Source organism: Canis aureus, chromosome 36, assembly GCF_053574225.1.
Source record: "Canis aureus isolate CA01 chromosome 36, VMU_Caureus_v.1.0, whole genome shotgun sequence".
Lineage (NCBI taxonomy): Eukaryota > Metazoa > Chordata > Mammalia > Carnivora > Canidae > Canis > Canis aureus.
In genome coordinates this window covers 15,869,098-15,883,431 of record NC_135646.1, presented here as the reverse complement: position 1 = coordinate 15,883,431, position 14,334 = coordinate 15,869,098, and the positions used below count along the sequence as shown (strand labels likewise).

Here is a 14,334-nt window from a genome sequence, read left to right as displayed (position 1 = left end):
AATTGCTTAAGGATTAATTCTGAGAATGGGATTTTCTAGGTCAAAGCCTTTTCCTTAAAGGCTTTTGGTTCCTACTGATAGTTTTCCTTTCTGAAAGTTTGTTTAGATCCACATTCCCTCTACCATTACATACATATTTTTTAAAACTTTTTTTTTAACTTCACACTGCTTTCCACGTTAGGAAAATCTTTGTACAGAGTACCAGTGAAGGAAATTAACATGTAAGGATGGTGAGATTAATTAAACTTATTTCACCTAGTGTGCAACTTTTCTTCCAAAGATTTCATACTGTTTAGACAAAAGTGCATGCACACACACTCTGTTATTCACTAGAGATTAAAAGGATTACTCCTAGCCTATTTTGCTTTGACCTTAAGTATAAGTATGGACATTTAAAATATCCTGCAAATGAGTTCAATCAGAATGATGAATCCACACTTTGAAGAAGCTTGTCTAGGTTTTCCCACCTCACCACCACCTAACCCTTCCCTAGCTAGTTCCCACTTCTTAACCAATAGAGGACAATGTCTTAGGTTTTTATTTTTATTGGATGAAAGTGGGTTAAAAAGACATTTTTTTTTTCCGGAGAGCCTGGGTAGGTCACTTGGTTGCGCTTCTGCCTTCGGCTCTGGTCATGATTCCAGGGTCCTGGGATGGAGCCCCGTGCCCTGCTCAACGGGGAGCCTGCTTCTCTCCCTCTCTCTCTCTGCCCCTCCCCCTGCTTGTGCTCGCTCTGCCAAATAAAATCTTTTTTTTTTTTTTTTTTTAAGGACTTTTTTCCTTGTGAAGCAAAGATAGGAACTGGAGAGGTCAACAATTTAGTAATCAATATAAAATAGGTACCAGGCATCAGTCAATGAATATGGAAGAATTTTGCTCTGCATTCGACAGAACAATCACTTTGGTTAGAGTTCCTAACCACACAGTGCTTTGCACACAGTATATGATAAAACAAATTCGATTTGTTGATCAACTTTGTTGATGAAACTATTAAAACTGAGTTAATTTTTAGTATTCTTGTAAAAGAATTATGTATAGTTATGATAGTATAAGAGTACTTTTCAACTGTAACATAGTTCTATTAAGTCCCTTTTAGGTGAAGCAATACCTTTGAGTGCTTACTAATACCTTGGTTTCAATTCTGCCTGTGAAAAGAAGTATCAACTTGACAGCAGCTGAGAGGGAACAGATAGATGCTGTGCTCCCATCTCCACTTCCCTTTATTACTCTTTATCATTATTGGGTGGGGAATATGTCCTTTCCTAGCTCTGTTTTCTCACCCCGGCCTCTTCCTCTTGCCTTGCTCACTCCTGCTCTGGGAAGGAAGAGCCACTTAACTGATGGGAAGGAGATGAGTATGTCAGCATAGTTCTTAATCCCTTCTTTTGTGGGTCTCACCTCCCTGCAGGAAGAGGTGCAATCTCTATCCTCTTTCACACTCTCAGTTGCACAGTAGCAGCCGTGTGTGTGTGTGTGTGTGTGTGTGTGTGTGTGTGTTGGTGGAGGGGGGGTTGTTCCATGTTGTCTATCCCTGGGTGGGTAAATGTAGCCAACTCAGGGCTGCAGCATTAGCAGGCCCACTGGATTCTCAGCTAATCCTCTCCTCCCGCATACCACTGTCAGAAATGGAGGTACCCCTTGGATCTGTTTTGGTCCTGGATCACTTGTATGGATACCACTCCACACACTCCAAGATACCTATAATCTGAATGCTGGACAGTAGTAAGTGCTGGGGAAGATGTGGAGAACTAGAACCCTCACATACTTCTGGTAGGAATGTGAAATGGTGGTGCTGCTTTGGAAAACAGGTTGGCAATTCCTCAAAAAGTTAAGCATAGAGTTACCTTAGGGCCCAGGTGTTCCCTCCTGGGTAGATATCTAAGTGAACTAAAAACATATGTTTAAGCAAAAACTTGTACGTAGATGTTCACAGCAACATTATTCGTAATTATTCAAAAAGTGGAAACAACCCAAATGGCCATCAGTCGATGAATAAATAAGCTGTGCTACATCCACACAAGCGAATATTAATCAGTCTTAACAAGTAAGGAAGTACTAATGCATGGTACAACATGGATGAATCTTGTAAACATTATGCTAAGTCAAAGAAGTCAGCCACAAAGGACCATATATTGTATGATTCCATTTTAAAAAAATGTCCAGAATGGGCAAATCCATAAAGACCAAAAGTAGGGTATGGTTGCCAGGGGCTGGGGGTAAGGAGGAGTGGGAAATGACTGCTCATGGGTGCAGGGTTTCCTGTTGAGGTGATGGACGTATTCTGGAATTAGTGGTGATGGTACAGGACAACTCTGTGCGTGTACTAAAAACCACCGAATTACACCCTTTACAAGGGTGAATTTTATGGCTTGTCGCTTATATCTTAAAGTAAAAAGAGACCCTCAGGTGGGGAATGGGGGTTTATTTACCCACTTTCTCAACAAACGTGAATCCTTTGCACCTCTCCGACTGATCTTGTCACTCAGGCTCATGAATAAGTCATTTGTATTCATTAAACAGATACTGATTCAGCTTCTTGTGATCTAGTCCCTGTTCCAGGTACTGGCTGTATATCAGTGAACCAAGCAGATAAAAATCCCTGCCTTGGTTCTTTGCTTTATCACTATAATCACATCATCCTCCTGGAAGTTTTTGTACTTTTTTTTTATTATTATTATTCGAGTCATCACCACAGCTCAGTTCAAGCTCACTTCTTCCGTGAAGTGTTCTTGGCAGGGATTTGCTGTTGGAGGAAATGGCCTCTGTGGGCATAGCTCCTGGCTGGGAAATGGAAAAAAAATCATGAGAGCAGACAACACTGGTTCGTCACAAAGCTATTTTAAGTTTGAATAGGATAATTTTGTATGAACTATTAAAAATTTATGTAGCATTGGTACAGCTAAACTGTTCTAATACTTGAACATTTTTCTCCTATTGAGTTTAATGAAGATAAATAATTAAATGGTATTGGGGTCTCAAGTTCCCTGAATCTCTGAAATATTTTTTTCATTTCTTTATGCTGCAGTATTCAAATTCAAGTCTATGTGCCCGGTTAAAGATATCTTTTTCTCTTTTGCTGCCAGCCCACTGATGTGTTAAATAGATTAATAGACCCTGATGATTGAAAAGTGTGAATTTAAGGATATGTGTGTAGAATAATCACTTGCACATTATGTCCTATTTTATTATTATATTCAGAAGCTGGATATTTTATATTTTTATATTAAAAATATACATGTTTGTGAGCTTAGGCCCATGTAGTTTCTTTCCAAATGTTTATCCAGATGTTTAGGGGTTTATGAGAGTTTATCCTTTAAAAAGATTTATTTATTTATTTGAGAGAGAGAGAGAGAGCAGGGGCAGAGAGAGAGAGAATTTCAGGCAGACTCCCGGCCGAGTGTGGAGCCTGACTCAAGGATCCATCTCCCGACCCTGAGGTCACTATCCTGAGATCACGACCTGAGTGGAAACTGCCCACTGCGTCACCCAGCACCCCTAGAGTTTATGGGGGTCTCTTTATGATGAAGATAATAAGAACTGGCTGATTGAACTTTATTGAGGAGTAGATGAAATCATTAAACAGAGACACTAAGGTGGGGCAGTTTTAAAATAAATTAAATAGAAACAATAGGTTCTATTTTCCAATAGGTTGTATTTAAAGTGAGTAGAAAGAATCAGACTATTTCTGTCATTTGATTGATAATACCAGGGAACCACCTAGGTTTTCCTCTTTAGGTGGTTAGCATTGGACTCACAGAGCTGTTTTCTGGTGAGGAAGTGTTTTCAAAGATGCACATTCAGTCAGTGTCCCATTATTAGCAGGTGTGGCCTGGTGGTTCTGAGTGGCCTTCTGAGCTTGGCAACCTTGTGGAGCAAAGTTGCCATTATTTGAGCATTATCTGGCTTGTGGAGTGTTCAGATGTGTGGAAGTGGTAGGTTGGGGAGCATACTTACTAGGATTTTTAAGTCCCTTTGACTAGCCAATAACTTCTACTTATCAGAAGTTCTATTTTAAAAAATTTAAATAACTCACTGACAGTTTTGAAACGAAAAGTGCTGATGCCTGTGTGGACACACATAGACTTGTGTCATGCACTGGATGAGTCCATTGTGTTCTCCTGCCTGCTACTTGCCTAGTCACAGATCTGTGATGAGCTCGTAGGTATTGTCTCGAAGAGGCTGGCCAGTGCTCTAGAACTGTCCAAGTCCTTCCCAACTGGAGAAACACTAACTGGGAAGCCTGAAAACGTGTCATTCAGTTTGGATTTTGCTTTCTTTAATAGGGCCCTTTAGCACTTTGTCACTGTCACCCAATCTCTACATGGAGATAGTAGTTACTATGAGACGGTGAGTGAGTGCTCAAGATGGTTAGATCCTTGGGTGGAAGGCAACCCCAGAGCTGACTCTCCAACATCACCACTCATGAAGCCTTCTGGGAGTGGCCCCTCTCCCTTGGCCCCCTCCCATTATCCCTGTTACCCAAGAGGGAATGCCTCTTTTCAACTATGATTTATTTAATATGAAATACTTTGAAAGGTTACTTTGCAATGGTATTTATATAATATTGCATACATCTGGAGAGTTACCAGATAGTATTTTTATGCTAATGCTTTCTTAAAAACTTGTCATAATTTTAGTAATAAGAAACTCAGAAAATCCTTTAATACTACCAGATACTAATATTAAATTAGAGCCTGCTGAATTGCTCATAGTGCTTAATATAACTACACAATCTAGATATCCCAGCTTCCTTATGATAATAAATGTCAGGGATTGCATGTTACCTTGAGTCTTATTTACGGTTTAGAGAATATGGTGATTTACCTTCAAATATACAGAGAACTGAAACAATTCCTTCAGATAATATCCTACCTTAATTAAAACAACTAACAATGACTTTTACATGGAGAGACCATCAATCTTCAGTTTCTAATGTGAATTAAAAGAAAATCTAAGAAAGGAGATGGAGATATTTTCTAGCAAAAAGAATATTTTTAGGAAAATCTGGAAAACATAGCTTTTCTTAGAAAGGTCAAGGAAATATGACAGTGTTTGCTATGCACTTCTAATAATCACCTGACTTAAGAGAGCCTCTTGGTGTGATACAAAGTGCTAAGTAACCAGTTTGATGGAATTTGCAGTTACCTATGGTTGTTTTTAGAATCATGTGAAGAGTGAAATTTAACTGCAGAATATTGACCTGGATTCACAAATTGCTGAGATGCATGATACCATTTGTCCTTATAAGGTCCAGTGTTGAATATGCAAATAAAACTTGTCATATTGCATACAAGTCAGTATTTATGTTAAAGGTTGCCTTTTGAGAACCAAACCCCATACAAAAGCAAACTTTTACAAAATATTAACAATTTGATTATAATACCAAATTGAGACAACCAGCATTGGAAATGTGTATTATAGTTTCTAAGGGGAAGCAAACTGAGTTGGTTGAGGAGTGGTCATTTGATATTTGGATAGACTCTTCTGTCACTGTAAATAATCTCTTAGGCTATTGCAATACAGTGTAATGAACACTGATCAAAATGACTGTAAATCATCAATGAAAAGTATGTTCAATATATTATATTTAAGAAAACAAATAGGATGCTCTGGTTCAACAGTGTGGATTCAGTGCTTATATTTATCTCTATTCCCTCCCAACAACCTAGTCAAATACCAGTTAAAGAATAAAAAACGATATAAACCTACAAGGACAAAGGCAAGAGAAGAAAAGACTGCAGACAAGAGGTATCTGTAAACTTTTAGGAGATAGAAAGCAAATGGAAGAGGGGTAACTGTCAGGTTTGAGTTTTTCCTGTTCTGTTAAGTTCCATTAGGGGAAAACCAAGAAGCAAGCCAATTGAAGATCCAGGAATTGAAAGCACATGAAAACAGAGAGGCTGGTTGAAAGTCTACAAGAGGGTACTTAAATCCCTGATGTACTCCATACCCCATATAACCAGGCAGCCGTCCCTTCTCTGCTTTGATAGAAGAGTTCTGTTTATAGAGAAAAATGGAAAGGAGTGAATTATCAGAGAAATAATAAAAGTTTCCTAGAACTGAAGTGCATGCATTTTCTTGATTAAAAGGTTTGACCAAGTGTTTAGCACAGTGAATAAGCAAGGCACGTCTTGAGATTTCATGAAAATGGAGATGAATAAAACTCTCTAAAGTTTTCTTGAAAGGGGAAAATTATATTTTATAAAAATTATCAAGGGGTGCCTGGGTGGCTCAGTCAGTTAAGCATCTGCCTTCAGCTCATGTCATGATCCTAGGGTCATGGGATCGAGTCCCGCACTGGGATCCTAGTTCTGTGGGAAGTCTGCTTCTCCCTCTCCCTCTGCCTGCAATTCCTCCTTTTTTTTTTTTTTTAAATTTTTATTTATTTATGATAGTCACAGAGAGAGAGAGAGAGAGAGAGAGGCAGAGACACAGGCAGAGGGAGAAGCAGGCTCCATGCACCAGGAGCCCGACGTGGGATTCGATCCAGGGTCTCCAGGATTGCGCCCTGGGCCAAAGGCAAGCGCCAAACTGCTGCGCCACCCAGGGATCTCTTTTTTTTTTTTTTTTTTTCATTCCTCCTGCTTGTGCCTTTCTCTTTGTCAAATCAATCAATCAATCAGTCTTTAAAATATTATCTGACATTAAATAGCATCCAATTCTCAGCAGCAACATTAGAAGCTGTGCACAATGTTGTTGAAATGCTGAGAGAAAATAATTTCCAATCTAGAATTCTCTACCGACCCAAATGGTTGATCAAGTTTGAAGACAGAAAAAGAAAGTTTTATATGTGCAGGTTCTCACCAATTTTATCTTCCATGATCACTTTTTCAAGATAGCACCAGAAGATGTGTACCTTCAAAAAGGGGGAGAGTGAAATCATGAATGGAGAAGACATGGGGTCTAGGATTCTGCATAGAAGGAAGCAGAAGAGTTCCCAGGATAGCCCTAAACAGAACTCCTGGTTGGTGGCTCTATGTCAGGCCTAGTGGGAGGCTGAAGGGGGACAAGAGGGCTGTCTCCAGGAGTAAAATGGATGTGATAAATTACCTGTTATGTTTAACTAGGATGTAGAGTATAAATATTCCACTCAGAAATACATAGATAACAACAGAAGAAATAGATAAAAGTTAAACACAATAGCCATGGAGATAGGGAGAGAGGGAAAAGGTAACTGCTGTGTTCTTTCTAAAGATTTATTTATTTGAGAGAGAGAGAGAGAAAGAAGGCACATGTGTGTGTGGGCAGGGGGAGGGGTAGAAGGAGACGGAGAGAATCCTCAAGCAGACTCCCTGCTGAGCATGGAGCCCATGGCAAGGCTCGATCTCATGACCCTGAGATCATAACCTGAGCAACAATCAGGAGTTGGGCGCTCAATGAATTGGGCCACCCAGGCACCCCTGTGTTTTTACAATAGGCCTTGTAATTACTACTTGACTCTGAAAATTAAGTTCATGTAATACTTCTAAGAAAATTTTAAACTAATTTTAAAAGGTAGGAAAGCAAACAATACGATTTTATGTAGTTTTCTGTCAAATGCAATTATTAACAGCACCTTTGGGGTCTCTCCTCAATGAGAGAGTAGGCCTTATTCCATAGTCATATCTGGTAAGTATCTACTCCTTTGCATGTTTAAGAAAGGTATGTAAGTTGTACCAGTTGTGTTGGTGTTGTATTCCTGTTAATAGCTTTTTCTCCTTCATTAAATGTAATAATATGACGTCATTATAGAAAAGCTGAAAAATTGCCTAGTGCCCTTTGGGATTTCATGTCAACCAGGAGGACTTTGTGGGACCATCTCTGCAATCCTTTTTGGCTTATGGAAGCATCTGTAAGAGTGAATGATAACACAGGAAGCATGGCTAATCAGTGAAACCTTCCTCTGTGTTGTAGGGTGGAGAGCACTGTTACTACCACGGAAGCATCCGAGGTGTCAAGGACTCCAGGGCAGCTCTGTCGACCTGCAATGGACTTCAGTACGTGCGAGTCATAGTGCTTGCTTTCATTCATTCACTGTTTCTGTCTTTTCACAGATGCTTGTTGTAGTGACTCTTCCGTGCCAGTCACACGTTAAGAACTGGATACGGAGTGATGAACAAGGAGGGCATAGTCTCTGTTCTCTTAACAGAGTTTGCAAGAGATTCAGGGATTAAACAAGTGATTACATAGATTAATCTTTAATTGCCATTCTGGTAGGAACTGTGAAGGGGAGGGTAAGGGACTTATGGGGTGACCAAACCTAGTCTAGGAAGGTTTCCCAGAGGTATATGTCAGAGGACATAGCAGGCAGGTGCTGTTGGCCAGGTGAGGATGGGAGGCCAGAGAGAGGAGTTCATACATCGACTTGAAGGCAGGCTCTAGAAAAATTTCTCTAAGCACCTTTTGGACCCAAATAGTAATACTTGATGTAAAGGTGTAGCTGTGGGCCTGTGATGAAAAAGGATCTTGAAAATCTTATCTTCCCATATCTCTCAAAATGATATGCAACATAGAGTCATACTGCTTAATGGAAATTCACAATTTGCAGCCATAAATATGCTTCTGTTCACCTCTTCAGAATCAGATGGTTTTAGATTACTCTATTGCACGAAGCACCTGCTTTTTCCTAGATGATACCAGATTTGCATAAGAAAAAAAATGTACTAGATGTACATTGTCTTGGAATTATATTGTGACATACTGGAACTGTATGAATAGCCCTGTACCAGATTAATCCTCTAATCTTTCCATTTTGTTTCAAAAATGTATTATAACATTTCTAACTTATATGCTTGTGGTATATACACTTTTAACACCTTTGGTAGCCTGTCTGCTGTCTAGTAGAGTTCTGAGACCACAGATAGGTGTATGAATTAGATTTGGGGCAGCATAAAGTTGTTTGTTCAGATATACTCTTCATTTTTAAAGATGCACTGTGAAGCTCATTTGCTGTTTTTGTTAATTTTCTCCTCGTGTGGTTTCTTGTCTTGTAGTGGTATGTTTGAAGATAATACCTTTGTATATATGATAGAACCACTGGAGCTGATTCACGATGAAGTAAGTCTGTGATCTCAGTTTCCTGATGGGGTTATATTCTTTTAGCATCTTTGCCTTTGAGCCATAAAGAACAGAATGTGAATGTCAATGTACGTTGATAGGTAGTACCTTATTTCAAACATAGAATGACACCATGAATTTTGAAGTTTAAATCACACGTCCCAGGTGTGTTGAGAAGCTGGTGCTGGTGTTTTGAATTTAGAAATATGCAGATTATGACCTGCTGAATTAGGGAACACAGGCCACCTACATGGGCTCAGCAGGTGGCTCCGAGCTCCCACTCTGGGGAGATGAAACTCATGGTTGTTTTGAGTAGAGGTGCAGTTTCAATACACTCACCCAGGGCAAGTAAAGTCACGGGATTTATTACATACAGATCCCAGTATCTGGGAGGGGAGCAGTAAGCCAGAGGAAGAGCGGTCCTCCACCCCAGGTCATGAGAGAGCAGGAGATAGCAGGTACCAGGCACCTATTGCTTGAAAGGTGGTTGGAATGCAAGTCCTTGACTTTAGCACGCTTAATTCTAAGTGGTTATTTTAAAAGGTGCCCTGGGAAAATTGAAGTGGGAACTTAGCATGGGAATTCTAAACTCAAGTTCTTATGGAAATGTCCAGACTCTGGGTGTGAGCAAGGTTATCAGGCTGTAAAATGCCTAGGCAGCAGCTCAGAAAAACAAAAGTTGTTTTTCTCATCACACCAGGCCACACACCAGTAAGGGATGATAAGAGGCAACAAATCTAGGTTTTTGGAAGTAGGCAGTTCTTTCCAGTCTACAGGAGCAGAGAGGACATTCTGTTTTGTACTGACCACCTTCTTTTCCTTTATTTTATTTTATTTAAATGCAGTTAGCTAATATAAAGTACACACTTGGTTTCAGATAGACTGTGCAATGATTTATCAGTTGCGTATAACACCCAGTACTTTTAATCTCACCTCTTCTTTAGAGAATTGTATAACTATAATATACTTAACTTTTAAAAGAATCTTCAGTGGGGAAATTTGTAGTTGAACTATGATTATATTAGATAGCATTTAATTTCCTTTAGATAGGGAAGAAAATAATGTTTAGAATCATGCACGGGCCAGCAACCAGGATGAGAAACCATAAGGGCATTATGCTAAGTGAAATCAGCCAAATGGAGAAAGACAAATACTATATAATCTTGCTTATGTGTGCAATCTAAAAGTACTGAACTCAAACAGAGAACAGGTTAGTGGTTACCAGAAGCCAGTGGGGGAAATGTGTGAAGGTGGTCAAAAGGTACAAACTTCCAGTTATAAGATAAATGAATTCTGGGGTGTAATGTACAACTTGGTGACTATAATATCTTTGTATGTTTGGAAGTTGCAAAGACAATAGATCTTAAAAGTCCTCATCACAAGGAAAAAGTTGTCATTGAGCTGTGATGGATGTTAACTACACTTATTGTGGAGATTATTTTCAGTATATACACACATCAGATCATTATATTTATGCCTTAAACTTATACAAGATTACATGTCAATTATATCTCAATAAAATTGGACAGAAAAAGGAATCATATACTCTCATGGTGTTGCTCACTAATAGAATAAAAACAAATCTGAAATTTGATCTATATTCGTTAGGTATTGTAATGGAGGCTTATGACCCACTGGGCACTATTTTAGGTGCTGGGGATATAATGGTGAATAAGATAGACATCGAGCGTGAGCTTCCTGGAGCTTACAGTCTACAGGGGAAGACAGGGGTATACAGGTTGAGTAAATAATTACATACTGTGTGTTTTAGATAGTGATATGGCCTAAGGAAAAAGAAGTGAAGCCAAGGAGGTAGAGTTAAAGCTTCAGGGTAACTATCCATGGAAGAGCCAAATGAGATGGTACTTTTGAAGGAGGACTTTCAAGAAATTAGGGAGCTGAAAGGACATTATAGGAGAAGAGCACATGCAAAGGCCCTGAGTCAAGTTCCTAGTGTGTCATAGGAACTCTGAGGAGCTCAGTTGGATTGGAGAGGAGTGGACAAAGGGAAGAATGGTAGGAGATGAAGGCACTGGAGGGTGTCAGTAGGGAAGTCATATCAGTGGAAAGGACTGCTAATGTGAAAATAGTATTTCGAGAGTGATCGAGTCAGAATATTGCAATCGTTTGATGTGGAACAGAAAACATTTTTTTTATCTTTAGAGGTTTTACCTGTAGATAAAATAAGTTTTGAAACAGGCTCTAGCCATTTAGGCTATTGATAATTGCAGTTGAATAACATTTTTTTTGTGGCAATGTATATTCAAACATGATGTGGATTTCAAATTTGAGACAACAATGTCATTACATTTTGAATGTTTAAAGTTTGCTTAAACCTGTATCATTTTTCAACTATTAAATATAAAAATTACTGGATAGCAAAGACAACTACCCCTAGATAAAGGCATTTTGACTAATTAAAGTGTTTTTCCCCTACTCTCTTGGTAGGTAAATAACTTGTACACAGCCAGATTATTTGACTCGGTCAGCAGAACAGTCAACTTTGATATCTTGCATTGATGAATGGCCCTGTTACACTAAAAAATAAAAAACAAAAGAACCCAAAGAACAAAACAAAACAAAACAAAAAAACAAAATAACAACTCCCTAAGCTTCAGGTTTCTAAATATGTAAAATAAGATGATTTTTCAATGCATCCCCAATAGAGCAGTTTTGTAGGTTTGATGAATAAACAAAGGTATGTGACTATGTTTAATAAACTGTTGAAGAGATTTATAAATACCAACTATTACTGTCATAGTATTTAGAGCGTCGGTTTTACATTGTTATACCCCTGATTATATTCTTCAGGGGCTGATTGTTCATGCCTACTGCCTTTTCTCTTTTGCTTTCTTCCTTACTCCCTACCTTTTGTTAATGAAACAGTCTGTCTTCTTCACTGTGGGAGAGGGAAAGGAACAGTGCTTAAAGTTTTAAATTAGTCAGTTTAAAAAATTCTGTTGCTAATCCAGTTGTGAGTTTCATTGCTCTGAGTATCATTTCACCTGTTACCAGAATTAAGAATTTACTGAACTTGAATTTAGATTGTTTGATGTTTAGTTTATTATTGCTGGTTTTAGTATGCTTTAGTATGCTTGACTTACTAGTCAAGTAACATGGATGGGATATTTCTAATAAGAATTCATGTTATCTCTCAAGTAGTGAAGAGCAAAACTCTTAATTATTGTGAGTCTCATATGTAATCTATTTAGAATACTCTTTTTATAACTATTTTTCTGCCCATGAAACTAATACATTGTAGGATATTTGGAAAAGCAAAATAAGCAAATACTTACCTACATGGTAATTATCCATGATCCCATTCTGGAGAAAGAATTTCTCTTCACCTTTCAGTATACACTCTTTCAGTTTTTCAATGATGTGGTCTCACATATTTTTAAAATAAATTGAATCATTATTCTGTAATAGGATTTTAGCTCAATAATGGATCTCTCTGAGCCACAATATTTTTGTTTGTAAAATAAAGATGAAATATGCATTATATAGAGTTCTTGTGAAGATTAAATCAGGTAACATGTACATTAACAGTGTCTGGCACATATTTTGCACTCAATAATGGAAGCTGATGGTAATAATAGTACTGGAAATAAGATATTTCTAAAAGTGTGGTTTCTAGGACAAAGGATATGAATATTTTCAAGGTCGTTGATAGACATTGCTAAATTTCTCTTTGAACTATGCTCCCAATTCATTCCTATCAGCAGAGCATGAGAGTGCTTTTTACCTTGCAACCATAATTAACTACAGTTATCATAATTTTAAAACCTTTGTCAACTTGACGGCAAAAATTGGTATATCTTTTTTTTAATTTGCATTTTGAAGGAGTATTTAAGCATTCATCTTTTTTTATATGTTCATTCACTGTTTGTTTCTTTCTTGTGAATTTCCTATTCATGGCTTTGAAGAAAGCTGAGGTTGCAGAGAAGCTAATGAAACTATGCTTTTATCTACACTGGGGCAATTGGATGGTGCTCTGTTTTTTTGAATTAAAGTTTCAATAAGACGTACTTTTTATTTTTGATAGTGAAAACATTAGCATATAAATGTTCCCATTTAAAGAAGGATATTGGAGAAAGTTCTAACACTGTTCCAGAGAAGCTTAATCGCATCTTGCTTTTTAATTGTCTACAATTGTTTTTGTTTCAGAAAAGCACAGGTCGACCACATATAATCCAGAAAAGCTTGGCAGGACAATATTCTAAGCAAATGAAGAATCTCAGTAAGTTTTAATTAAGGTAGCCATTTAATCTTATGTAATAGGAGGTGTGCCTCGATGAAACTGGGTGCAGACCAGGCTTACTGGGCAGTAGAAATGCTCTGTGGTCAGTAGTGTGGGTGGGCAGGGGAATAGATTGTGACTGGTGTGTGCACAGATAGTCATTGCCGATGGAAATGGTGACATATGAAGCCCAGGGGTAAACCTCTGTTAGGAACCAGACAGTGTGGCTAAATTTAATGGTGATTTGTAATGAAGCTCATCCTTAAATTTCCCTGGCAGTTTACTGATTTTTTGACAGTTTATATTGTCTCTCTCTTACGCTCTGGTCCCAAGGCATCTTAAGCATGCTGATGTTGACAAAAGCTTCTTTTGGATTATTGGGTTATGTGATATTACTTCTGTATATTAATGCCAAAAGCCTTTAATAATTTATGCAAAATCTTATGCCATACACTATTTTTAAATCTCAAATGAATTTAGCACACTGAAATGCTCTTAAATTTTCAGATATTGAGGGTCAGGTGATTGTAGGTCAAATATGCATATTCCAATGAATCTTGAATGGCCCATTACATTTTGATGATGTTGAAGAAAATGATATTTGAATTATAAATTATAATCTGTGCATTACAAATAGAATTTGATTTGTGACCATGAGAATGTGAAATGTTTAATGACAGGCGTACGTTTTTCACCTTGGTTTATTTTGATTTTGAGGTGATGTGTGCTATTAATGCTGCTATTTCTCCACGTAGTATTTTTATTTTATTTTTTTTTCATCATGATAAGTATATTCTTTAATCCCCATAACCTACTTTACTCATTCCCTCCTCCCATCTCCCTTCTGGTAGACATCAGTTTGTTTACTATAGTTGAGTTTCCTGGTTTGTCCCTTTCTTTTTTTCCTTTGTTCATTTGTTTTGTTTCTTAAATTCCACTTATGAGTGAGATCTCATAGTATTTGTTTTTCTCTAATTTATTTTGGTTAGTATTATACTCTCTAGCTCCATCCCTGTTGTTGCAAATGGCAAAATTTCATTCTTTTGTATGGCTGAGTA

The 14,334-nt window shown here is 37.9% G+C and overlaps 1 protein-coding gene across 4 annotated transcripts in view; it reads left to right on the top strand.

Moving 5' to 3' along the window:
- ADAM23 (ADAM metallopeptidase domain 23) overlaps window positions 1-14,334 on the top strand; it is a 193,358-nt gene that overhangs the window by 107,046 nt on the left and 71,978 nt on the right. For all 4 annotated transcript variants that reach the window (XM_077885567.1, XM_077885564.1, XM_077885565.1 and 1 more), the window contains 3 exons: window positions 7,894-7,976; window positions 8,973-9,036; window positions 13,204-13,276. In XM_077885567.1, the coding sequence (XP_077741693.1) occupies window positions 7,894-7,976; window positions 8,973-9,036; window positions 13,204-13,276 (220 nt within the window). The remainder of the gene's footprint in view (window positions 1-7,893; window positions 7,977-8,972; window positions 9,037-13,203; window positions 13,277-14,334) is intronic.